Source organism: Primulina tabacum, chromosome 14, assembly GCF_025594145.1.
Source record: "Primulina tabacum isolate GXHZ01 chromosome 14, ASM2559414v2, whole genome shotgun sequence".
NCBI lineage: Eukaryota > Viridiplantae > Streptophyta > Magnoliopsida > Lamiales > Gesneriaceae > Primulina > Primulina tabacum.
Window position 1 is genome coordinate 8873918 of NC_134563.1, and position 27250 is coordinate 8901167.

The 27250-nt window shown below is 36.5% G+C and overlaps 2 protein-coding genes across 2 annotated transcripts; both read right to left on the minus strand.

Moving 5' to 3' along the window:
* Positions 1–9268: 9268 nt before the first annotated feature.
* LOC142523762 (dirigent protein 1-like) lies at positions 9269–9844 on the minus strand. Its single transcript, XM_075627494.1, has one exon. It carries the CDS (start codon positions 9842–9844, stop codon positions 9269–9271), a length of 576 nt encoding a protein of 191 aa, XP_075483609.1.
* Positions 9845–23336: 13492 nt separating this feature from the next.
* LOC142523763 (uncharacterized) lies at positions 23337–25958 on the minus strand. Its single transcript, XM_075627495.1, has 2 exons — positions 24438–25958; positions 23337–24362 (listed from the first exon to the last, which is right to left on the minus strand). The coding sequence occupies exons 1-2, from the start codon at positions 25956–25958 to the stop codon at positions 23337–23339; spliced, it is 2547 nt and encodes an 848-aa protein (XP_075483610.1).
* Between the last annotated feature and the right edge of the window lie 1292 nt (positions 25959–27250).

Below are 27250 nucleotides of genomic sequence, written 5' to 3' on the forward strand. Positions count from 1 at the left end.
CATAGAGATATCCAAACATGCAGATGGGTAGTCATATGATGATTATACCGAACAACCCTCCCTCGGACTTTCCAAGTGGTTATCATTCATCGAGAGGATAAGTCCGTGGTTATGATTGTACACCATTAGTCCTTACGGCCCAGGTTAACACTGAGGCTCTATATACTAGGGCTGTACTTTGACTCGTTTACCGGCTCCAGGAGAGTCACCAGCTGGCGAGGTTAGGTACAGTTGCGACACATATAGGAGCCAATGCATTGTAGTCGGGGATTCACCGCTCGCCTACGGGTGTGGATATCCTATGTGATCTGATGAAATAATAGTGCGTGGAATCTCTGGCCAGAGTATGAGATGTACGTTAGAGAATAAGTTCTCAAATAGTACACGCGTTGCCACTATTTATAGTTATCACATAGTTATCGAATTATTATGCAACCCTCGATGAACAAATGGTTGCAGATTCGATCGGGATATATGAGATGAAGGGACCGTACTGTACGTTAATCATAATCGACTGTTTCTTGCAGGCACTATCAATGATACCTAGGGGATCATGAGGCGATGCTACTAGACGCTCTTATCATGATCCGATGGATGCAATCAGAAATGAGTTCTGACATTCTTAATCAAGGTGTTGATGAAAAGAATGAGGCTAACTAGGGTAAGCCCGAATAAGAATAAATGTTATTCTGAATCACAAAGAGTTGGGAACCCACGGCTAGCTGTATCCCTGAACCATTGAGGGTCACACAAGCACTGGATCGTTTGTTCCCGTTGAAAGAATAAATTCAAGGAATTGAATTTATATTATCATATAATAAATTCAAGGAGTTGAATTTATGATAATTAAATTTTGAGAAAATAAATTCAAGGAGATGAATTTATAAAATTTGATGATTTAATTTATTAAGCTCAAAAGTTGAGTTTATTAAATATTAAATTTTGGAGGTGATAAATTAAGAAGTTGAATTTATAATTTAAATAATAAATTCAAATGTTGAATTTATAAGGGGATTAAATTAAATGTAATGGGTATATGTATAATGTGTTTGTAGGAGTACAAGACCAACATACATATAATTAAGGTTATTAATTGGACTTTAAAAGATTAATTAATTAATTAAACTAGTTGGACTAGAATAATTAATTGATTAAGCCCATTAAGTATTTAATTTAATTAATGGACCCTAAGCTTATATATATGTGTATTAGGCTTAGAGTTTAATTTAATTCATTCAGAATTTTTGAAAACCCTAGCCTCCACCCCATAGGGAGTTTTTCGAAAATCACAACACTTTTCTCTTCAAAAATTTCGATCACCCTTTTTGAAGAAAAAAAGTTGAGCCGTCTCTCAAACCTTGATCTCCAACGCAAAAACTTCTCCCAATTTTCAAGTGCAAATTGGAAGAGGAATAGATCATCTAATCGTGGACCTGATTAGAAGAAAAAGAAATGAGTCTCTTGAAGAAAGTTCGTAGGGATTCATAAAGAGTTAGATCCGTAATACCGGATCAGTTGGTGCCAAGTGATTTAATCACCAAAGGTATAAAATTCTTATTCCCTATGAATGTTTATTCATAAAACCATACAAGTGCTCAAACATGTATATTTTGAGTGTCCAAATACATCTTGAATGTCAAGATCTAATAAAAATTTTTAAAACTTCCGCTGCGTTTGGGCATGTAGAAAACCGGGATCCAACAGTGGTATCAGAGCCAGGCTTTCTAAATCGTATGGTTTTAAATCATATTGAATAATTTATTTCTAACCACACAAGAAAATTTTTCGGAAAATTGATGCACCATTAAAAAGTTTATTTTTCTAGAAATAAAAAAAATAAAAATATAGGGCTGCCCGAAACTGTTCCGGGCAGTGCAGTGTGCGCGTCTGCGCGCACAGTGCCGCACGCATAGTGGGCGCGCGCACGGCGTGCGGAACGTTCGCATGCTGCGCGCACGGCGTGCCGCTGCGCGCACAGGGCCCTTGCGGCTGCCCGAAACGTTCGGGCAGCGGGCGGGCAGCACGGGCGGCTGCCCAAGAGTGTATCGCGAAGCGTGCTGTATGATGGGCTTGAATTGTTTGGGCCTAGGGTGCAATTTTCTGATTTTTCAAATTTTTGGGTAAAATTGATATTTTTGAAAATTGGTTCAATTTTTCTTTTTGTAAAATTAATTTTTAGAAAATTAATAATTTTCTTGTAAAATAAATAATTAGAATATGATTTTAATTATTTATGGTAAAATGAGTTTTACAAGAAATCATTTATTCTTGATTTAATTGGAAATTAAATAAAGGAGTTTATTTAATTTATTAAATTATTTAATAATTGTGGTGGTTAGTGATAAAATTATTAGATATATGATTTATCAATTAATTAAATTTTTTAATTAAATTGATGTTAATATTTGATATTAAATGCATGGAGGATGATCGAGAGCCTTGACCAATGTGTTAGGTGTATGTTGGGATATTTTACTGTTTTATTCATTTTGTTAATATTTGATATTATTAAAGTGGGCCTGGTTTATGGCCCGTTCCCACCCCATGAGATGTATCCCTTATGTGTCATGGATATTTAAATGTAATTATTAGAAATAGTGGGAGATCAAGACTGGAAGATGATGGGCCCGATGAACGAGATGAAGACATGTAAAATATTGGAAGCTCTTGTAATAGTTGCATTTGCATCCCTGCATTCACCTAGGTTTCGGACCTGGATCCATGTATGGCTCACGTGGATCTAATAGTGTTGGCGATCGATCATCCTTATTTATTGTTGAATGTCATATTATGATATATGCGATATATAGTTGTATGCATGTATGTATATTATTAAATAATATAGTTGCATGAATCCGACAATTATACAAACTCGTGGCACGCGATTTTAAATTAAAATGATGATACAATTTTAAAATTAAAATCCCTCATTTTGAATGAGATTCAAAATTTATATCAACTCTAAAAAGTAAAAATTAAAAGAGTTTAATTTTTCCTTGCCTTCCATCAACCGTGGTTGCATGTTGATCGCTACCCGCAGACAGTGTCTGGCTCATATTATTGGGGAGACCTGGACGTCGGAAAGCTGTGACTTCCACCGGACATATGATGTGAATTGAGTGGAACTCCCATGACTTCGGCTCATATTATTGGAGGAACTCATGGCGACCGTCTACTACAATTCAATATTGAAGGGTCGTTTTGACACGCGAAAATAAACGGCGACAGATTATTGGGTCCTTATTAAACGTGAGGCAAAACACGCGGAGGTTGCATAGGGATGCAATTGGATTCTAACTTTTAGAAATTATAATTGGCTGATATTATTCGGGATTATAATTGGCTAATTGGACTCTACGTGCCCACTAAGGAAATACGATTTTCCTTTTTCATCAGAGGGTGGTGAAAATATCAAAATAGTGGGAGAGAATTTATAAAATAAAAATCCATATTTTATATCTTAAAATAATCATCAACAATTATTCTGTTTTCATATCAGTATATTTTCGATTTCGTCACGTAATCCAATTTTGTTATTAACAAGCTAATTGAATCTGATTTTCAAGAATGGTTGGAAAAATTGTTCTAAATTCGGAGAAAATGACATACACACTAATGTCAGTCTTGTTGAACTGACAATGCATGCAAGATGGTGGGACCATAGTGTGCAAGCTAAAGTGTAATGTACTCGCTTTTATGTCAAATAAGTTATAGGGATAGTTTGAGGAAATGTTGAATGTTGCTGACATTCGAATAAACATGCAAGAGTTGCACGGTACATGAAACTTGTACAGTGATGCGCACCATTTTAAAAGCTCATGACTACATGCATGCAAGATGGGGCTCTGGTCCATGAGCGTGGTGTACATATGATTGAGCATATTGAAAATGTGGTGGGCCTGGAATATGTGATTCCTAACGAGTTAATTGATGACATCAATTTGTTGTCTTTCTCTTCCTCCTTTGACGGGGTTATGGTGAATTTTAATTTGAATAAGATAGATGATAGCCTTGAAGAGCTAGTTAATACGCTTATAACTTATGAGATCACCATAAAACAGGAAATTATTGTTTTTCTTATGGGCCTCTCGTCAGACGAAAATGGCCCACAAGGTAAGGGAAAGAAATGTTCTGACCCTCACAAGAAAAACAAACCCAATAAGTGGCAAACTCTGAAGGATACTTAAAAGGCCTACAAAGCCAGATAAGTTAGAACATATTTATTTCACTGCAAGAAGTCCGGACATAAGAAATTATATGTGCCAGAAATGTTCTGGAAATGATAAGTGAATGTTCAAGTAAACATGATTTCAACAACAAACAAAAGAAAGTTAGATGATCCAAATCCCACCCAAATATGGCACGCTAGACTATGTCAAATTTCCCAAAGAAGGATGCACAAACTAGTGGGAGAAGGCATGTTTGACTTGTCAGACATAAATTCTCTACCTACTTGTAAATCCTGTCTAAAAGGAAAAATGACAAAGACTCCATTCAATGGAAACGTGGAACGTGCGCATGATTTATTGGATTTGATCCACACAGACATTTGTGGCCCGCTAAGTGTTAGCACAAAATATGGGCAATCCTACTTCATTACCTTTACTGATGACCATTCGAGGTATGGGTATGTTTATAAAACACAAATCTGAAGCATTTGAAAGGTTCAAAGAATTCAGATTTGAAATAGGAAAACAGCTAGAAAGGAGTATTAAGACAATTCGATCTGATCGAGATGAAGAATACTTGAGTGCTGAATTTTTGGATTATCTAAAAGAGAATGAGATTCTCTCACAGTGGACTCCACAGCAACACCACAATTGAATGGTGTCTCTGTACATCGTAATCAAACCTTGATGGACATGGTTCGATCTATGATGGGATTCACTGAACTGCCTACAAAGTTTTGGGGCTTTGAGCTTGACACTGCGGCAATGTTGTTGAATAATGTCCATACTAGAGCAGTGGATAAAACACCATATGAGATATAGATGGGAAAAACTCCCAAATATTCTTACATGAGAATATGGGGATGTCCTGCTTACGTGAAGCAGACAGTGGGAGACAAATTGGATAGTAGATCCACTTTGTGCTACTTTGTAGGATATCCAAAATATTCTGTTGGATATTCTTTCTATCATCTCAATGAAGCAAAAGTGTTTGTTTCAAGAAATGCCACCTTTTTGGAAAATAAATTTCTATTAGATAGAAAAAGCAAGATGATAGAACTTGAAGAAATTCAAGATACTCCCTCAATTGTAGAAGTTGAACCCATTTCTCAAGAACCAGTAGTTGAAGTACAAGCTCCTAGAAGGTCTGATAGGGTTATTAGACCACCTGCAAGATATACGCTTCTTCTTGAGCAAAGCCGTGATGAGCATTGTGTTGGATGTGTTCCAATGAATTTTAAAGAAGCAATATCTGATACTGATTCATCCAAATGGCTTGAAGCCATGCAGTCTGAAATGGACTCTATGTATTCAAACCAAGTCTGGACATTGGTGGATCCACCTGAAGGAATCGTTCCCATAGGATGCAAATGGATCTACAAAAGAAAGCTTGGGGCGGATGGGAAGGTAGTGACCTTCAAAGTAAGACTGGTTGAAAAAGGTTATACTCAAAGGCAAGGAGTTGTCTATGAGAAAAATTTTTTACCAGTTGCTATGTTTAAGACCATTAGAATACTACTAGCCATAGCAGCATGGTATGACTATGAGATATGGCAAATGGATGTAAAGACTGCATTCCTCAATGGAGACATCAAAGAAGAAATTGATATGTCTCAACATGAGAGATACACATCAGTGGGAAGTGAGCATAAGGTATGCAAACTTCAGAGATCAATATATGATCTCAAGCAGATGTCAAGGAGTTGGAACCTCAGATTTGATAGCACTATCAAAGAGTTTGGTTTTGCTAAGAATCCTGAGGAACCATGTGTGTACAAGAAAGTTAGTGGGAGTGCAGTGACATTTCTAGTACTTTATGTTGATGATATCCTGCTCATTAGGAATGATGTAGGATTACTACAATCAACTAAAGTATGGTTAGCAAGTAAATTCTCCATGAAAGACATGGGTAAAGCATCATATGTATTGGGAATACAAATCTATATAGATAGATCAAGAAGATGCTGGGGCTCGCCCAAGCCACTTATATCGATACCATTCTGAAGCAATTCTCTATGGAAGAGTCCAAGAGAGGATACTTACCAATGTTTCATGGTGTTACTCTATACAAAATTGATGAAGAGATAGAGATGATGACACGTATTCCAAATGCGTCAGCCATTGGTAGTATCATGTATGGTATGATATCGACACGTCCCGATGTTGCTTAGACTCTGAGTGTTACAAGCAGATATCAGGCGAACCCTGGTCCAATACATTGGAAGGTCGTGAAAGATATTCTTAAGTACCTTAGAAGGACTAAGAACTTGTTCATGGTCTATGGGGGTGGAGAATTGAAATTGGAAGGCTACACTGATTCTAGCTTCCAATGTGACGTAGATGATTCGAAATCGATCTCTGGCTTTGTATTCATGCTTAATGGTGCGGCTGTCTCTTGGAAAGGTTCCAAGCAAGACACCGTTGCGGATTCCACCATTGAAGTTGAATACATTGTTGCATATGCTGCAGCAAATGAGGTAGTTTGGATGAGGAATTTTTTCTAAGAGTTGGGCGTTATTCCTAATGGAGTTGATCTAGTCCCATTGTACTGGGACAAGACTGGTGCCGTTGCGCAAGCAAAGGAACCAAGGTCTCATCAGCGATCTAAACATGTAATGAGGAAGTTCCACATCATACGGGAGATTGTGGGAAGAGGAGACATATCAGTCGAAAGAGTCCCCTCTACAGATAATGTTGCTGATCCACTTACAAAGCCCTTGCCAGGACCATTGTTTAAGAAGCATCACGAAGCAATGTGATTAATGTTATGGGTAGTTGGCTCTAGGGCAAGTGGGAGATTGTTAGAGTTGACGCCCTGCAAGCCAAAGGTTGGCTAGGGAATTTATTGACTCAAGTGTAATAAACAATCTTTATTTTAATATAATTTGTTTTCTAATGGTTTCGTTTTTACTTTATCTGTATACCCATGCAATCGGCATAGATAAAGTCCTTGATTATGCTTTAATACAAATGAATCGTAATTCGATGTTGAAACTCATTTGTAAACACTGCATATTCTAAATTCGTTCCTAGTCGATTCAGCTGCCTAAAACATCGATAAAGGTCGCTTGAGCTCAAGACTAGCATCTGTGATGTTGTGTACTGCGTTTCATGGTAAGGGCATAGAGATATCCAAACATGTAGATGGGTAGTCATATGATGATTATACCAAACAACCCTCCCTCGGACTTTCCAAGTGGTTATCATTCATCGAGAGGATAAGTCCGTGGTTATGATTGTACACCATTAGTCCTTACGGCCCAGGTTAACACTGAGGCTCTATATACTAGGGCTGTACTTTGACTCGTTTACCGGCTCCAGGAGAGTCACCAGCTGGCGAGGTTAGGTACAGTTGCGACACATATAGGAGCCAATGCATTGTAGTCGGGGATTCACCGCTCGCCTACGGGTGTGGATATCCTATGTGATCTGATGAAATAATAGTGCGTGGAATCTCTGGCCAGAGTATGAGATGTACGTTAGAGAAGGAGTTCTCCAACCGTACATGCGATGCCACTATTTATAGTTATCACATAGTTATCGAATTATTATGCAACCATCGATGAACCAATGGTTACAGATTCGATCGGGATATATGAGATGAAGGGACCTTACTGTACGTTAATCATAATCGACTGATTCTTGCAGAAACTATCAGTGATACCTAGGGGATCATGAGGCGATGCTACTAGACGTTGTTACCATGATCCGATGGGTATAATCAGAAATGAGTTCTGACATTCTTGATCAAGGTGTTGATGAAAAGAATGAGGCTAACTAGGGTAAGCCCGAATGAGAATAAATGTTATTCTGAATCACAAAGAGTTGTGAACTCACGACTGACTGTATCCCTGAACCATTGAGGGTCACACAAGCACTGGATCGTTTGTTCCCGTTGAGAGAATAAATTCAAGGAGTTGAATTTATATTATGATATAGTAAATTCAAGGAGTTGAATTTATGATATTAAATTTTGAGAAAATAAATTCAAGGAGATGAATTTATAAAATTTGGAGAGAACAAATTCAATGAGTTGAATTTATAAAATTTGATGATTTAATTTATTAAGCTCAAAAGTTGAGTTTATTAAATATTAAATTTTGGAGGTGATAAATTAAGAAGTTGAATTTATAATTTAAATAATAAATTCAAATTTTGAATTTATAAGGGGATTAAATTAAATGTAATGGGTATATGTATAATGGGCTTGTAGGAGTACAAGACCAACATACATATTATTAAGGTTCTTAATTGGATTTTAAAAGATTAATTAATTAATTAAACTAGTTAGACTAGATAATTAATTGATTAAACTCATTAATTATTTAATTAATGGGCCCTAAGCTTATATATATATGTGTGTTAATGGCTTAGAGTTTAATTTAATTCATTCATAATTTTTGAAAACCCTAGCCTCCACCCTATAGTGAGTTTTTCGAAAATCACAACACTTTTCTCTTCAAAAATTTCGGCCACCCTTCTTGAAGAAAAAAAGTTGAGCCGTCTCTCAAACCTTGATCTCCAACGCAAAAATTTCTCCCAATTTTCTAGTGCAAATTGGAAGAGGAATAGATCATCTAGTCGTGGCTGATTAGAAGAAAAAGAAAGGAGTCTCTTGAAGAAAATTCGTAGGGATTCATCAAGAGCTAGATCCGTCATACCGGATCAGTTGGTGCCAAGTGATTTAATCACCAAATGTATAAAATTCTTATGCTCTATGAATGTTTATTCATAAAACCATACAAGTGCTCAAACATGTATATTTTGAGTGTCCAAATACATCTTGAATGTCAAGATCTAATAAAATTTTTTAAAACTTCCGCTGCGTTTGGGCACGTAGAAAACCGGGATCCAACTCCACAACTATCACACAAATCTTCATTCTTCTAAATCATCATCTTCTTATATGTATATAAGCCAGAATCTAATCAACATTCACTTTAATCGACACAAGAAACATTTATTAAGAAACAGATGAAATAAATATCATGAAAGTAAATTATCAGTTTGCTCTACAAGCTAATGCTTCAATACTTTATAAAACACAAGAGCATCCACAATCATTCAGAGTTATCAGATTCTACTAAATCATGATCTTCTTATAAATAAGCCACATGTATAATACACTCTAGTACACCGTAATTGGCTATGGGATCGAATGAGTACGTATTTTGAATGTAGCGTCCACGAGCCATGGCGAAAACACCAGTACCACCAACAATAGCCAACTCTCTCTTTGTATCTAATATTTGGTTTCTTCCCACAATGTGAAGTGTGCTTGAATTATATTTACCTGCAGTGAAGACAATGTTAAGATTCAAAGTAAATGCCAAAACTCGAAGGTCGGAGGAGGTGATGATCCCTTGAATTCGACCCAATTCATTCGAATTATGATGGGGTCCTTCGGTTATCTTATCATCGATGACCATAACTTGGCCAAAAGATGTGGATGAAGTAGATGTCAAGGTTGATCGAGCCACCTCGTAGACGGTGGCGTTCGGATTGCTCAGTGCGTCTTGAATGTAGAAATGAAGCTTGGCTACCTTCTCCTTGCCTTTGCAAAGTCTTTGGAACCACACCTCTTCTTCTTTGTCAGTAACTTTTAAAGTAGCCGTACTTGGCAGAGCAATCAATAAGGAACAAAAGATCAATGCAAGTGCACCAAGATTACCCATATTTCTAAAGACCAAAGTCTTACTTTTTACCCTTGAGTAACAGTATGATTTATGGGTTTGAGGTTGATATATTGGCTATTTGGCTCCCCATATTTATAGGAGAACTCGCATAGCTAATAATATGATACTCAATTGGTTGCATGTCCAAATGGGATCAACTTGTAATTTAATATATTTCAAAGAATATATTGAATTGGACAATTTCAATACCTTGTCCGGCGAGGACGTGTGAATATTGACAATGACTTTATCCAAAAATGCTCAACACAAGTATGGATCCTTATTGCCGGCTAAATGCCTAGAAATTAAAGTACGTGCAGAATTTACTTGTCAAGGTTGACTTGTTATTCTAGACATGCATTTCCAAAGAGTAAATCCAATGATGAATATTTAGATACACCATCCTAGCAGTAAACGATGGATAACAGGCGTTGTGCGTATCGACCTCTGCAGTGCTGTAGCTAACGCGTTCAATATCCCGCTTGGGCCTGCTTGGAAAGACGGCAAGGCAGGGTTTTCTTAATCGATGTTTTCATTAGGGCCTTCACCTCTGGCTCATTCTGTACCTATCTTTAGCTTTAGAAGCGATTCTAAGCGGACATGCTCATACAAACCGAGAAGGTGTGTTTGAAAAACTAAGAAAAGTGGCTTAGACAAAATATGATATATATGAGGTTCACATTCAGAAGAAATATGCATCTTCAAATGTATGTTTCAGGATATTACCCTAAGAGTAGCTTGAAATTTCCTCGGAGCCGCATCTTCCACATTTTTTTACTAGTAGGGAAAAAAGGTCTTTACAAGTTGGAACTTCACATATACATATCTTGGCCTCTTCAAATCTTACAAATAGTATTCACGCTCTCATAAAATTAGAAGGATTTACCTTTTGTTCGCTTTGACACTCTTCGATTAATTTTTTTTTTTTTTGTTGCGAAAATTAAAATTTTTTCCTATATATCTGTTCTTTTGGCAAAAACTTGTGAGACGGTCTCACGGGTCGTATTTTTTGAGACATATATCTTATTTGGGTCATTCATGAAAAATTATTTCATTTTATGCTAAGAGCATTACTTTTTATTGTGAATATCGGTAGGATTGACCCGTCTCGTCTCACAGATAAAGATTCGTGAGACCGTCTCAGAAGAAACTTACTCCTGTCTTTTTGCATTTTGGTGATGCATTAATTTTTAGAACAATTTAGAAATAATTTGGTATTAGACTCGAATCATCTATCTATCTATCTATCTATCTACAACCTTCGGTTTTGTTTTGTGTCTCATTTGATAAGACGAAAAATTTCGATTTCAGTTTTTATTAATTAACTGAGACTATGATAGACAAACAACATCAATAGTTGCTAAATTTCGAGATCGTTTAGAAACCTTCAAATTACCCCATCGATTCCTTAAACATTAATTCATCTTACATTAATTTTGAGGCCCAATTGGTTTCCCTGAATCTACTCCAGTCTCTTTACTTTTATCATTATCATTATGGAGCAATTATTATCATCCTGCAGACTATTGATTTTCCCGTGACACTCTATTTATAGACTCCATACGCATAAAAAAGTCGATGTCTTGAACAGAATACTAATATCATATATATGCAGCGTAATGGGAATTTTTGGTTTCTTCAAAAATGTTTGTAGCAATATTAGGAATGCTTTCAATCATGCGAAATCAGTCGCGGAAAAGGGCTTCACTTGGCTTGCAGAGGGAGTTTGTAAATTACTCGATTACGTTCGAAAGAAAATAAATGAAATCATCGAGAAAGTTAAGAATCTGGCTATCCGTTTTGCAGAGGGAGTTCGTAAATTATTCGATTACGTTCGAAAGAAAATAAACGAAATCATCGAGAAAGTTAAGAATCTGGCAGAGGTAGTGAAGATTTTCTTTAAGCTTTGGTTAAGTGCTGAGGATTTTAAACATTGCAACTACTTTGAAGAGGATGTTGATCTTTATATGATATTGGAAGTCCGGGAAATACTGATTGAAAATGTATTGAAACGGATTGAAATGATTTTAAGGAGAATGTTTAAGCTAGTTTTACGGGATGGATGACTTGAGAAATCTGATCCATTTATCAAGGAAATAATAGTAAGATTTCCTCAAGTTGTGTGAAAGTTTTGATTCCAAAGTTGTATTAATGTCAATCTTCCTTAATCAATCATTATGTACGAAACTAAATGTGTCATTTTTATCTTTTTCCCGCTACATATATCTATGATCTATTATTATATTATATACTATATATATACATGTATATATGAATTTCCATTTATCTTCTTATCAAATGTTTGTTTTAAAAGTGTCTATTTTCCTCTTTTTCATTTTTTAAATATATGTGATTATTAGTATTTTGGATTTTTTTAATATTTATGGACATTATAATATGTTATTTTTTTTATCTAATGATTTAATTTTTTTATTTATCTTTTCATTACGTAAATTAGTATTTGATTTTTTTTATGTCTACCCACATGTTATTTTTAATTTAATGATTTATATTTATTTATTTATTTTTCATTATATAATTAAATTCATTACATTTTAAAAATAGCCCATTGTTGAACTGTGAATTTTTTTTGGTGTCTTGATAATTATTTTTTCATGTCCTCGTTAATATTTTTTTTGCGGTGTTAGTTATAATTTATGCGTTTTAAAAAATACTTTTTTGCAAAGGTTTACATTTAAAAATTGTTGAATAAAATATGATCAAAAAATTTATTGTAATATATATCTTTTATTAAAAAAGTTTTTAATTTTTAAATATCTTTAGTTATGACCGTTGGCTATAATTTATTTGTGTAAATAAAAAAAATTTGCAACCAATTTTTTTTTGCGGTTTATATTTATAAATTATTTGAACTATTATATACATAATATGTGATTTTATATATGAATTTTCATTTATCTCCTTAATAAAATGCTTGTTTTAAATTTATCTATTTTTCTCTTTTTTCATTTTTTAAATATATGTGATTTTTAGTATTTAGTGTTTTTTTTATGTCTATCAACATTATAATATGTTGTTTTTTATCTAATGATTTAGATTTTTTTATTTATCTTTTCATTACATAAATTAATATTTAGTCTTTTTTTTATGCCTACCCACATGTTATTTTTAGTTTAATGATTTATATTATTTATTTATTTTTTCATTATATAAATTAAATAAATTACATTTTTAGAAATAGCCCATTGTCAATTTTCTTTGGTATCTTAATAATTATTTTTTCATGTCCTCGTTAATTTTTTTTTTGTGGTGTTGGCTATAATTTATACATTTAAAAAAGTATTTTTTTGCAAAGGTTTATATTTACAAATTATTTAATAAAATATGATCAAAAAATTTATTGTAATATACATTTTTTTATAAAAAAACTTTCTAATTTTTAAATATCTTTACTTATGACCGTTGGCTATAATTTATTTGTTCAAAAAAAAATTTTTGCAACCAACTTTTTTATTGCATTTTATATTTATAAATTATTTGAACTATTATATACATAAATATGCCACTTTATATATGAGTTTTCATTTATCTCCTTGTAGGACCGAGTGCTTACCGCTTTACAAAGGCTATAGCTGGTGGTAATAGTGCAACTCAAGCCTTTTAAATCGCACAACAGATCAAATACCACGGTTCGACTGCTCTACCAAGCAGGGACAACTATTGCACCCAACAATCTCCCTCCCAATAATTACAATCCTTGCGATCAATGAGAATCGAACCCGTGACCTTGGCTCTGATATCAATTGTAGGACCGAGTGCTTACCGCTTTATCAAAAGCTATAGTTGGTGGTAATGGTGCAACTCAAATCTTTTAAACCGCACAACAGCTCAACCATCACGGTTCGACCGCTCTACCAAGCAGGGACAATTTTTGCACATAACACTAATTATTAAATGCTTGTTTTAAACTTGTTTATTTTTTTATTTTTCCATTTTTTAAATATATGCGATTATTAGTATTTAGTGTTTTTTTTATGTCTATCAATATTATAATATGCTATTTTTTATTTAATGATTTAGATTTTTTTTATTTATCTTTTCATACGTATACTAATATTTGGTCTTTTTTATGCCTACCCACATGTTATTTTTAATTTAATGATTTATATTTATTTATTTATTTTTTCATTATATAAATTAAATTAATTAAATTTTAAAAATAGTCCATTATTGAATTGTGAATTTTCTTTGGTGTCTTAGTAGTTGTTTTTCATGTCTTCGTTAAATTTTTTTTTGGTTTTAGCTATAATTTATGCATTTGAAAAAATATTTTTTGCAAAAGTTTATATTTAAAAATTACTTTAATAAAATATGGTCAATAAATTTATTGTAATATAAATTTTTTATAAAAAAAGTTTCTATTTTTTAAATATCTTTACTTATGACCCTTGGTTATAATTTATTTGTTTAAATAAAAAAAATTTGCAACCAACTTTTTTCGGTTTATATTTATAAATTATTTGAATAAAACAAGGTAAAATATTGTTGTCATTAGAGCTGGCAATTGGGGTAAGGTCTATCGGTTTAGTCCACACTACCAAACAATTTAAGTGGGTTGAGTTGAGATTTTGTCAACTCATTTAAAGGTGGGCCTAAATGAGCCAGCACGTGTTTATATTAAATATCTCTATATATATAATATCGATTTTCAATCATATTTTCCTCATAGAAAAGAGAGAATATCGTATTGATTTAAAAAATGTGATGTTACTATGTTGTCCACAAATTGTGGGTTGCAGAGATATTTAATTTGGTAGTCACTGAAAATTGAGTGTCAAGTTGACATTTGAATTGTGTTTTTGGATTCCTGACAATATGTTTGTCAATATATTATTTTTATCAATACTGTGAGGGGTAAACATGTTTATTGCAATATATATGAAGGATCGGTTGCTGAGCACCTTGAGGTGCTTCAAACTAAATATTCTCCAAGAGCTGAAATAGCTCGTGTTCTAAGAATGTATACACCGATGAATTAGATCGAGTTTGGTATTAAACCAAGCGGAAAACACTCGAAATAATCTTTCGTTAAGAAACACTGATATATTTTATATCCTATGTAACTGAATAACTGAAAATAACAGGAATCAGTTGTGACATATATCAGTTCAGTTATGATGAAAAACTAAACCGATACGGATGTGCTTACTGATTAAATCAGTTTGAAAACAATAGTTAAAAAATTAAATACACAAGATATGTTTATGGATGTTCGGAGATTTCAACTGCTCCTATGTCACCCCTTCTACCACCTCAGGTAGGATCCACTAGAAGACTTTGATTGATTACAACAAGTGTAATAACCCACCCAGCTTAGGACTTACGCACTGCCTAACTGAACTCCTAGACTAGAATGAAGGCAGCACCTTCCAGTCAACACTTGTTTAACGTCTGTATGTCAAAGACTACATACATAAGTTTATTGTCTTTGTGCAAGATTGTATTTGAGTGGTGGAGTGTGTGCGTGTGTGAGAACTGAACAAGGAATGCACCACGAAGGTGTTCTCACACACTGAGGGAAGTAAGCTTCTAAACTAAGCTGATATGACTGAGTATTCCCTCTGGGCTGATTGCTTCTTGAAAGCTGATAAGTAAATAAGCGTGCCCTTTCTTTGTATCTTCACACACTCTTGTATATATTCATTTTTGCTGATGGTCTTGAGCTTGTATTTATAGAAGCATTGAGACCGTACTTCAAGACTCATCACATGTGATCGTTGCTGCTTGAATGCGTTCCTTGATATATGTGTCTTGACTTTTCTGATATGCCTCCAGGAATCTCTCGGCTTTAATCTTTGCTGCAACGTCCATTATTGTACCTTTGATCGTACAGATGCTTTGTATCTTTGTGCGTAACTGGAATCCATTTAGATAAGATTGTCTTAATCTGCAACTGATTGATTCCTAACTGATGTTCCTAACTGGGTCATCTGAACTGATCTTCAGTTGGGCTGGTGAAATCAGTTGACTCGTCAGTTTAACTAATTTCACTCTTTCAGTTGAACTGGTCAGCTGGGTTTTTCATCATTTGAACTCTTCATTAGCTGGCCGGGCTTCTGAAGATCTTCTGCTGAACCACCTATCAGCTGGACAATCAGTTGAACTGTTCTTTGATATGTCAGTTGAACTGATTCAGTTTGGTCGATCAGTTGGTGTTTTCAGTTTACATCTCGATATCTTCAGTTTTACCTCGTTTAACTGATCAGTTCGAAGACTGATCAGTTCCAGCTTCCTGCGCACTACAGTAAATCATTCGAATCAAAATAATAAGTTTTGTTAACATCAAAATTAATATTGCGAACATGAAATGTTCCAACAATGGTTGTGTATGAAGAGAAAATTTATGATGCTCACTTTGTTGATTTCTGGTCCCAAACAACCGGGAAATGATATTGATGTTTAATTAGCACCTCTGATTGATGACTTAAAATGCTTATGTGGTACATGCATTGAAACATATGATGCATATCGACAAGAAACTTTCTCACTGAGAGCTGTATTACTATGGACAATCAACGACTTTCCTGCATATGGGAACCTGTCAGGATGTGTTGTGAAAGGATATCATGCATGTCCTATTTGTGGTGAAGAAACCTATTCAACAAGATTGAAGCATAGTAGGATATACAGACCATAGAAGGTTTCTACCTGCAACTCATCCTTATCGACGGCAAAGAAATGCATTTAACGGGAACCAAGATGTTAGGATCGGGAAAGAGTTTAGGGGGGGGGGGGGGGGAGGTGAATGAACTCTTTCTAATTTTATTGTCTTTGAATTTTGGCTATCAACCGTTTTTAGGCGGTTGAAAGATATTTTCTCAAACGGTTGAAAACTTGAACTACTGGTTGTGCGGAAAACAATTCAGAGTTTTCAATCACCAATAAAATTAGTGACACCCTTAACAACAATAAGTGACTGAGAAATATTTAAGCATGCAAGAAATAGATGACACCAGATTTTATGGATGTTCGGAGATTGAATACTCCTACGTCACCCCTTTTTCCTTTGTTAGGAAGGATTCCACTAAAAGACTTTGACTTTACAAAATGTTTGTAACAGCCCGATCCAACCAGGACTTATCACACTGCCTGTATTGGAACTCTTAGTGATCACTTTACACTTCTGGATATTAAGAACCCTTAGTTCTCCAGACACCACAAATTTTAATCAAATAACCACCAGGTTACTGATATGAAACAGTAGTTTGTTTGAGTAGCACGAAAAGATCCTGGATGATCAAGTATGTTTCTGTTGAACTGCGTGCAGAGAGAGCGAAGATAAATATTGACTATGATTGTGCTCTGAGATTTCTTTTGAGGGCAAGCTCAATAATCTTTGTATTGCTTGCTTAGTTTAGCTTGCATCCCTCTCTGTTGATATAGCCGAATGACTTAACGGTCGGAAAGGACGGTTAACGTAAACCTGAGCTTCTGAATCAGATGAGTCGCTTTCATCTTTATGAGCAATAAATGTTCGCATTTAATCTTCCTTTTGCTCATCATAAATCTGAAGCTCTTTCCTTGAGGATTTCCTCTTAAGGCAACTGTTCTTTTAGCATCAGAATACGAAGTCTATCTCTGAGCTTCCTTTCTGGGATAGAGAGTTAAATTCCTATCATTCTTGGAATTGATGTGTAATCGTTGACTTCAAGGAGTTTTGAATGCATTCAACCGGTCAGAGAATGTCTTTTAGCAATAAGTGATTCTCTTAAATGAACCGGTTCACTTTTGCCGTAATCTGAAGAATCAGCGGTTGAGAAACCTGTAGGTTATTTGCCGGTTGAGCTTATTAGGATTCCAGCCGCGGTTGATTTTGATTTGTCATACACCAAAATTCTTGAAACGCTAGTTTTATTTCTTAACAATTTCCCCCTTTTTGGTGATGACAAAACTGAGCCGTAAGTTTGTTTATCAGAGTGAAGAACCAAGGAACCAGAAATTGTATTACTAAAAACCAAGGAGCCAGAAATTGTATTATATTACTATTTCTTAAGTCCTGAACTCTGTTCCCTGGCTTTAGCCTTGTCTTCCTTTTTCTTCAAGACTGCTAATTCTTCTTGAATTTTCTTTTCCTGCTCTCTTTCCCCCTTTTTGACATCACCATGAACAAGAAATTCCATAATTTCTGTAAGTTGAGAACCTTGGGCGTCCATTCGTTATTCAATACGAGTGATTTGTGCCGAAAGACCAAGGCACATATTGATATGAGCCGTATGATGATGATCCTGTCGGTGGGAAGTTCTTGTGGTCATGGCATCAAAGTCTTTAGTTATGGTACTTTTGATAGAGTGGAAGTCCTCTTTCAGATCAAACTGTTTGCGATTTAGAGCAAGGATAGACTGATCCATATTTGCAAGGCGGTTCAGAAGTTCTTGTTTGAAGTTTTCTTTGACAAATTCTTCCTCCTCAGATGCTGCTTGTTCAGCAAGTAGGTTGTCCTTGAAGGCAATTAATTTAGAGGAAGTTGCTTTGTCAGCAGATTGAGTAGATTCAGTCTCATGAGGTTCCGCCGTGATACTCTCAATAAATTGATCAATGTCCTCAGTCGAGACAAAAGAGTTTGAACCGATGACCTTTGGTTCCTCTGGTTTTGCGATTTGATCATTGGGTGAGGAAGGCATTGATGAGATGGGTATCACAGCTTCCTGCACTTCCTTTGGAGAAGATGTGAGCTGCTCTTGTAATACGTTCGGGGTATCATCCATAATAGGATCTTGTGAAGAGATAAATGGCTCTTGAAATGGTTTAGCCGCATCAAAATCAGAAAGAAACTGCTCTGCCTCAATAACCGAAAGAGTTGGAGCTTTGTTTGAATCATCAGGAGGCTGTGAAGCAGATGCGCCATTGTCAGAAAGCGGTGGAGAAACAGCTAGGAGAGCCGAAACATCCTGACAGCATTGGTGGTCGGCACTTGGAGGGTCCTCCATCATGAGTTTTTCAGAGGGTGGGTGAGGTGTTGCTTCATGAATTGGTTGATCGGTTTCAAGAAGAGTTTCAGGTGAGAAGGCTTTAGCATTCGCATCGGATGAATGGTCTTGACCAGCGGAGGAGGGTTGTAGTTGTTCTGATCGTGGAGTATCCTGAATAAAATCTAGCTCCTTCTGAGCTGTTGTGGTAGGTTCTGGTGAAGAGGGTTGAGAGCTAGTGCTAGGAATAGACGAAGAGGCCTTCTGAGTGGCAATGGGTTGAACTAGTTCTGAGCGGATATCGTCATTAATATCCATCATAGAGTCAAATTTACTCTTTTCATCAATAGCTGGAAGATTGAGCTCCTATCGCATGTGAGCGACTGACATAGCCAGGGACAAAGCGTCCATTTCAAGTTGAGATATGACTGCAGAATCATCCTTGGCTGTAGGACATGTAGAATCAAAATTTTTCCTTTTCAACTGTATAATGATTCGAAGAGTGCTTTCTTTCATTTGAATCTCCAGAAAGTCGCGTCTTTGAAGAGCGGTTTGAATGTCTGTCGTTTCGGCCCATTCTAAAATGGACCGTTCAAGCTTGGCAGCTGCCTGTATCTTCCCGGTTTGGAGGAGCGAATCAAAAGTGACAGCAGTGCGATATTGAACCCATTTATCAAACATCTTTTTTTTTGTCTGAACAGCCTCATTGACACGCTGACTTGTGAGGATGATGGCCGTATGAACTGCATTGTTTTGTGGTGGATTATCAATCATCGCCTGTTTGCCCTTATCGGAGGAGAGAATAATAGGAACTCCTGAATAGGAGGATTGGATATCTGTTTCTGTAATTTGAATTCCTTTCAACTTGGTGACAGATACTGCAGGGATAGGGGCAGGGATGAGCGGTGCAGAAATATGCTTGACCAGCTTAATCTTTGTTGGTTGTGCGGTTCTCCTTTTCTTGAAAACCTGAGCAACTGGAACATCATCTTTGGACTCATCATCAGAGCTTGTTTGTAAAACCAGTTTTCTTTTGGCTTCTTTGGGAGTAGAGACACTCTGTTTCTTTTGTTTCACAAACTTAACACCAGTTTCTGTTTTGACAGGGACGTATTCTTCATTTGTCGGTTTGTTTTTCTGAATGAATTTGTCAACCGATACCCAAGAAAACAGTTTGGTTTTTCCAACCTCAATCATGTCAACCGGTTGGACTCCTGCTTTGATCAACATGTGGCATATTTGAACCGCAAAGCCGTGAGATTGATTGTCTGTCTTAATCATGGCTACCAGTATTTTGAAAAGAATATCAGACCAGTTGATCCCTAGATTGGAGGAGATGGTGGCCATAACAAGGAATTTCTCCATAGTAATTTTATCATATGCATCAGCTTTGGCAAGAATTCCTTTTGCCACAATATCGGCCAACAATCGAAATTCGATCTTTAAATCTCGCTTCTGGCATGTTGGGTGAGAGATAGGAGAATCAGTGAGTGAGAAGTTTCTTCACCAAATATCAGCATTGCCATCTGGCAGTGTAGAGAAGTCAGTGATGCCAGCCGTTGGTAAGCTAAACAATTCAGCAAACACCTTCTGGGTGAAGATGAAGTGTTTGTTTTGAACATAACAAAGAATTTCTCCGTTCTTCATGTGAGCAGAATCAAAGAATTCTTTCAGTAATGTATCGTAGTAGTTGTAGCTGCAGCCCAGAAATGTTCGAAGCCCAGATTCTTCGAGTGAACGGAACATAGCCTTCATAGATTTGTTGGGCATCGAAAAGATGGATGGGAAGTTGATGGCTACTGTATTCTGTGCAATGGAGGCAGCCATTTGTTTTGAATTTGCAAATAATTTTGTTTGCTTGTTCTTAGCCGAAGAATTCATGAATGCTGTGGTGGCTTCTCGTAAAAGAGCTATTGAGGATCGAGTGACGAAGAAAACGCTGGCCATGTGGATGAAAGTCCAAAGACTCCAGTTCATCTTTGAGGGCGGACTAGCTGCTTCCTCCAGAGAGATGGCGGCACTAGGAAGATATCGGCGACGTCTTCGCGTGGCTGATAATGTTGGCGTCTTTTCTGACGATGGCGTTTATCTTCTCATGCTGTTCAAGGAGAGGAGTGCTCTGAGAAGGATAGCCATATCAGAGGAGTTTTCACGTATTTCCATCGGAGGGCTGAGCAGCTGGTTTGCATCCTGGAGGTTGTACGTAGATAGGGAGATTAAGAGTGTACGACTCCGCCTCTGTTGATGTACTGCTCCCGCTTCTTATGATGTACTGCCCCCGCTACGTATAATAAGATGGTTTTATTTTATATTACTGACTGTTTCTTGCCTTTTTCTTTTATTTCCTGCAAAATTAAACTGAGCATACACAAGAAATAATCATATCATGATAAGTCAATCAAACCAAGCATATTACGAAAATAAGAGAATTTAGCCTCGGGTAGTGGTTTTGTGAAAATATCGGCTGTTTGTTGATCAGTATGAACATATTCAAGCCGTATTTCTTTCTTCATGACATGTTCTCGGATGAAATGGTGTCTGATATCGATATGCTTTGTCCGAGAGTGCATGACAGGGTTGTATGTTATGGCTATAGCGCTTGTGTTGTTGCAGAATATGGGAGATTCAGCAGCTTGGATTCCATAGTCTTTTAACTGTTGCTGTATCCATAGCATCTGAGCACAAAAAATTCCGGCTGCTAAGTATTCTGCTTCAGCGGTTGATGTATCGATTGACATTTGTTTCTTGCTGGCCCATGAAATAAGTCTTTCACCCAAGAATTGGCATGAACCACTTGTGCTTTTTCGATCGATTTTGCATCCAGCATAATCTGTATCTGAGTAACCTACAAGATTAAAAGTTGAATCTTTGGGATACCAAAGACCCACATTGGTAGTTCCTTTCAAGTATTTGAGTATGCGTTTAGAGGCAGTAAAATGAGATTGCATGGGTTTAGCTTGAACCCGTGCACATAAACATACGGCAAACATAATATCAGGTCGACTTGCGGTTAAGTATAGTAAGGACCCAATTAGTCCTCTGTACATTTTTTCATCCACCGAAATTCCCCCTTCATCTTTATCTAATTTGATTGATGAACTCATTGGAGTGCTGGCTTGAGAGCAATTTTCCATGCCAAATTTCTTTATCATATCTCGTGTATATTTGGCTTGATTAATGAAGATAACGTTTTCAGACTGCTTGACTTGCAGCCCTAAAAAATAGTTTAATTCGCCCATCATACTCATTTCAAATTGTTCCTGCATCATCTTAGAAAATCTTTCACATAACTTAGGATTAGTTGATCCAAAAATAATATCGTCCACATAAATTTGAACAAAAAGTGAATGATCATTTCTGGAGAATTTAAATAGAGTTTTATCAATTGTACCAATAGAGAATCCATGCTCGAGCAGAAATTTGGTTAGTGTGTCATACCATGCTCTCGGAGCTTGCTTGAGTCCATATAGAGCTTTATCCAGTTTGTAAACGTGATCAGGAAAGGCATGATTAACGAAACCGGGTGGTTGTTCTACATAAACTTCCTCATTTAATAAACCATTCAGAAAGGCAGATTTAATATCCATTTGATATACTTTGAAGTCCTTAAATGCTGCAAAAGCTAGAAATATTCTAATGGCTTCTAATCTGGCAACAGGGGCAAAAGATTCATCAAAGTCTATTCCTTCCTCCTGTCTATATCCCTGAGCCAATAGACGAGCCTTTTTTCTGATGATTAAACCACTTTCATTCATTTTGTTTCTGTAAACCCATCTAGTTCCAATTATGTGAGCATCATTAGGTCGAGATACTAAGTGCCATACTCTATTCCTTTCAAACTGATTAAGTTCTTCTTGCATAGCCTCTATCCAGTTTGTGTCTAGCAAGGCATCATCAATTTTCTTGGGTTCTATTTGAGAAACGAAAGCAGCCTGCATAAATTCATTTATCATCTCATTTCTAGTTCTAAGAGGAGCAGTAGGGTTACCAATGACCAGCTCGAGTGAATGATCCTTGTTCCACCGGAGACAAGGTCCATATGGATTTGGCTCGGTTGGTTGATTGATGTCATTTTCTTGTTCTGGTGCCTCTTCTTCCATTTGTATGTTCTGCGGTTGATAATTGTTTTCTGGTTCATTTGTCTGCTGATTTTGTTCTTGAACGGTTGGGTTTTCTTTGGAGATGGTTTCACTTGTTCTTCTTAGATCTATCTCATCATCATCATTGCTCGTTTCAAGGTTAGTAGCTTCAAAATTATTTATCAGATCATGCATGCTACTGTTGCTATTGTCATGACATATAGATGATTCATCGAACACAACATGTATGGATTCTTCGACAGTGAGAGTTTTTTGATTATACACTCTGTATGCTTTACTCACTGCTGAGTATCCCAGAAAGATTCCATTTTCAGCCTTTACATCAAATGCAGTGAGATGCGTTTTGCCATTTATATGAATAAAACACTTACAGCCAAATATGCGAAAGTACCCCACTTCTGGCAATTTTCCGGTCCATACTTCATATGGAGTCTTTTCATGATTTTTATTAATCATAGACCGATTCTAAGTGTAACAAGCTGTGTTGATGGCTTCAGCCCAAAATCGTTGTGAGATACCAGATTCAGCCAGCATGGTTCTAGCTGCTTCCTTCAGTGTGCGGTTCCTTCTTTCTGCTACTCCATTTTGTTGTGGCGATCTTGCAGCTGATAACTCGTGTTTAATGCCATGATCTTCAAGGTAGGATGACAGGTATTTGTTCAGAAATTCAGTTCCTCTGTCACTCATGATTCTGTCAATTTCTTCCCTTTTCTCATTTTGAAGCCTCTTGAGCAGCTTAATTAGTTGATCGGCAGTTTGATCTTTGGAGCTTAGGAATAATACCCATGTGAATCTGGAGAAGTCGTCAATAACTACAAGAGTGTATTTCTTTCCCCCTAAGCTCATCACCGGAATAGGTCCAAACAGATCCATATGAAGGAGTTCCAAACATCTTGCTGAAGAGTTTCTTCCCTTGCTTTTGAAAGATGATCGAACTTGTTTTCCTAGCTGACAAGCATTGCATACTTTATCTTTGGCAAAGTCAACCTTAGGCAGTCCAGATACCAGTTTAAACTTACTAATTGTAGCGATGGATTTGAAATTTAGATGATTGATCCTTTTATGCCATAGCCAATTTTTATTACCATTTAGAGCAATGAAGCAAGTAGATGCATTTAAACATTCATCATTCCATTCTACTCTATAGGTGTTTTGACTTCGATAACCAGTCAGCACAATGGTGCCTGCATTAGTTTTAACCATGCATTTGTCTTTATGAAATTCAACCGTATACCCATTGTCACACAGTTGACTTATACTGATCAGGTTATAACATAAATTTTCTACCAAGAGAACATCTTTAATGATGATTTTGCCATGAATAATCTTACCCTTACCCATGTCTTTACCTTTAGCGTTGTCACCGAAAGTGATTGTTGGCCCCTTGAAATTCACAACTTCTAAAAAGAGATCTTTGTTTCCTGTCATATGTCTTGAGCATCCGCTGTCTAAAAACCATGTTGATTTTTCCAAGTTTTTCTTCTTTAGTTCCTGAAATTTTGAGATAAGAAATTGGTACCCTTTTTATTTGGGTCCTGAATTAATTAGACCCTTAGGAATCCACACTTGCATTATCCTTGCGGATTTTTTGTGACGTGTTCCAGGGTAACCATGATTGGATAAATAATCTGGTGGTGAATGCAATATATGTTGTTTGGGCCTTTGGTTACTGTCATTCAATCTATACCTCTTTTGAACTGGTCGGCAATTGTAGTAATTGTTAGGTCTGGTTCTTGAGTGATATCCAGTTGAGCCATCGTAACCGGTTGAATTTGGCCTGGGTTTGCGCCAATATCGTTTGGATTTATCACTCTGAACATAATCCAAACCACGTCGCCTCCCATTATTCTCAAGATTCATATTTTGAATGCCTTGATCTTCAGGCTTATCATGTTCATATACCGAGCTAGATCTGACAAATTTAATTGATCTTAAACTGTCTTTCTCTAGTAACGGTTGAGTTGAAGCTTCTGAGATGCTGCAATCATTGATGTTGTAACCCAGCCCAGTTCTGTCTCCGGCTGGTTTCTGCATCTCATGCATCCTATTAAGAGAAGCAGAGGACCTGTTCCAAGTATTGACGGTATTCATTAACCATTTGTTTTCTTTTAGTGTAGCATGGAACAATCTTCGTAAATCATCATTCTCAGCCGCTAGCAGACTTAACTTAACTTTCAAACTTTCAACCTCTTTGTGCTGCGAACAGTTAGAGAGAGTTAACTTGTTTTTTAAGTCTAGTTTTTCTGCTACAACTTCATTGAATTTCATAGATAGTCCTTTGAACTCATTTACCATGTCGTGTAGTGCTGTAACAAGATCTTCTCGTGTAAATTCTTCAGAGTTAAAGTCAAATACCATTTCATCTGTGGATTCTTGATCTTCCTTGGCCATGAGACACTCGATTGTCTCGTCTTCGCTTTCACTTGAAGATGCCTCAGAAGAGGATTTTTCTGACTCGGTTTCAGCCCATTTGCCTTTGTCTTCTTCTGCAATCAGAACTCGCTGATTCTTTTTCTTGACGAATTTCTTGTTGTCTTTGAACCGTCTTCTATTCTCCTGTTTCTTTTCATCCTTCTTTGGCCTGTTGCATTCTGCAATAAAGTGTCCCTTCTTTCCACAGTTAAAACAACCTTGACCATCCTCAGTATGGTCCTTTTTAAAATAAGGTTTATTCATTTGAGATTGATTTTTGTGCATGAATTTGCTGAATTTCTTAACAAAAAGAGACATGGCTTCATTGCATAGTTGCTCAGCCGATTTCTTACTTGTGGACTCTTCGACCGGAAGAGTCACTGTAGCAGCTGCCAAAGCCTTTGTTTGTTGAGTTGCGGATGGCTCTTCTTCAGTTCGTATTCCAAGTTCAAATTCATATGCTTTAAGATCAGCAAACAGATCATGGAGTTCCAGTTTGTTCAGATCTTTGGATTCGCGCATTGCTATGGTCTTCACATCCCATTCTCTGGGAAGAGCTCGCATGACCTTCAAAGCGATTTCTCTGTTGGAGTACTCTTTTCCAAGTGAGATGAGCTCGATGATAATGCTGCTAAACCGCTCATCAAATTCTGCAAGAGTTTCTCCTGGCTTCATCTTTGCATTATCGAATTTTTGGATAGCCACGGTCAGTTTGTTTCTTTGGTCTGATCATTGCCTTCACACAGTTGATTAAGTTTTTCCCATATCTCCTTTGCAGTGGTACAGGTCTTGATTTTGGCGAACATGTTCTTATCCAGAGTCTTATATAGAATATCTTTTGCAACGTTGTCCAGGTTTGCTTTCTTTTTATCCTCAGCTATCCATTCAGATCTATGTTTCTCTATCATTTGAGGAGCACCTTCGGTTGTACCAACAGCTGTGTTTACTTTCATGATCTTCATTGGTCCATCGGTAATTACAAACCACATGTTGTCATCCTGTGCTGCTAGATGTGCCTGCATGCGAATTTTTCAATCATCATAGTCTTCTTTGGAGAACATAGGAATTTTGTTGAAAGATGCCATGATTATTTGAATGATGTCAATGTTTAGAGAAAACCCCGCTCTGATACCACTTGTAAGGATCGGGAAAGAGTTTGGGGGGGGGGGGGGGGGGCGGGGAATGAACTCTTTCAAATTTTATTGTTTTTGAATTTTTGCTATCAACCGTTTTTAGGCGGTTGAAAGATATTTTCTCAAACGGTTGAAAACTTGAACTACTGGTTGTGCGGAAAACAGTTCAGAGTTTTCAATGACCAATAAAATTAGTGACACCCTTAACAACAATAAGTGACTAAGAAATATTTAAGCATGCAAGAAATAGATGACACCGGATTTTATGGATGTTCGGAGATTGAATACTCCTACGTCACCCCTTCTTCCTTTGTTAGGAAGGATTCCACTAAAAGACTTTGACTTTACAAAATGTTTGTAACAGCCCGATCCAACCAGGACTTATCACACTGCCTGTATTGGAACTCTTAGTGATCACTTTACACTTCTGGATATTAAGAACCCTTAGTTCTCCATACACCACAAATTTTAATCAAATAACCACCAGGTTACTGATATGAAACAATAGTTTGTTTGAGTGGCACGAAAAGATCTTTGGATGATCAAGTATGTTTCTGTTGAACTGCGTGCAGAGAGAGTGAAGATAAATATTGACTATGATTGCGCTCTGAGATTTCTTTTGAAGGCAAGCTCAATAATCTTTGTATCGCTTGCTTAGTTTAGCTTGCATCCCTCTCTGTTGATATAGCCGAATGACTTAACAGACGGAAAGGACAGTTAACGTAAACCTGAGCTTCTGAATCAGATGAGTCGCTTTCATCTTTATGAGCAATAAATGTTCGCATTTAATCTTCCTTTTGCTCATCATAAATCTGAAGCTCTTTCCTTGAGGAT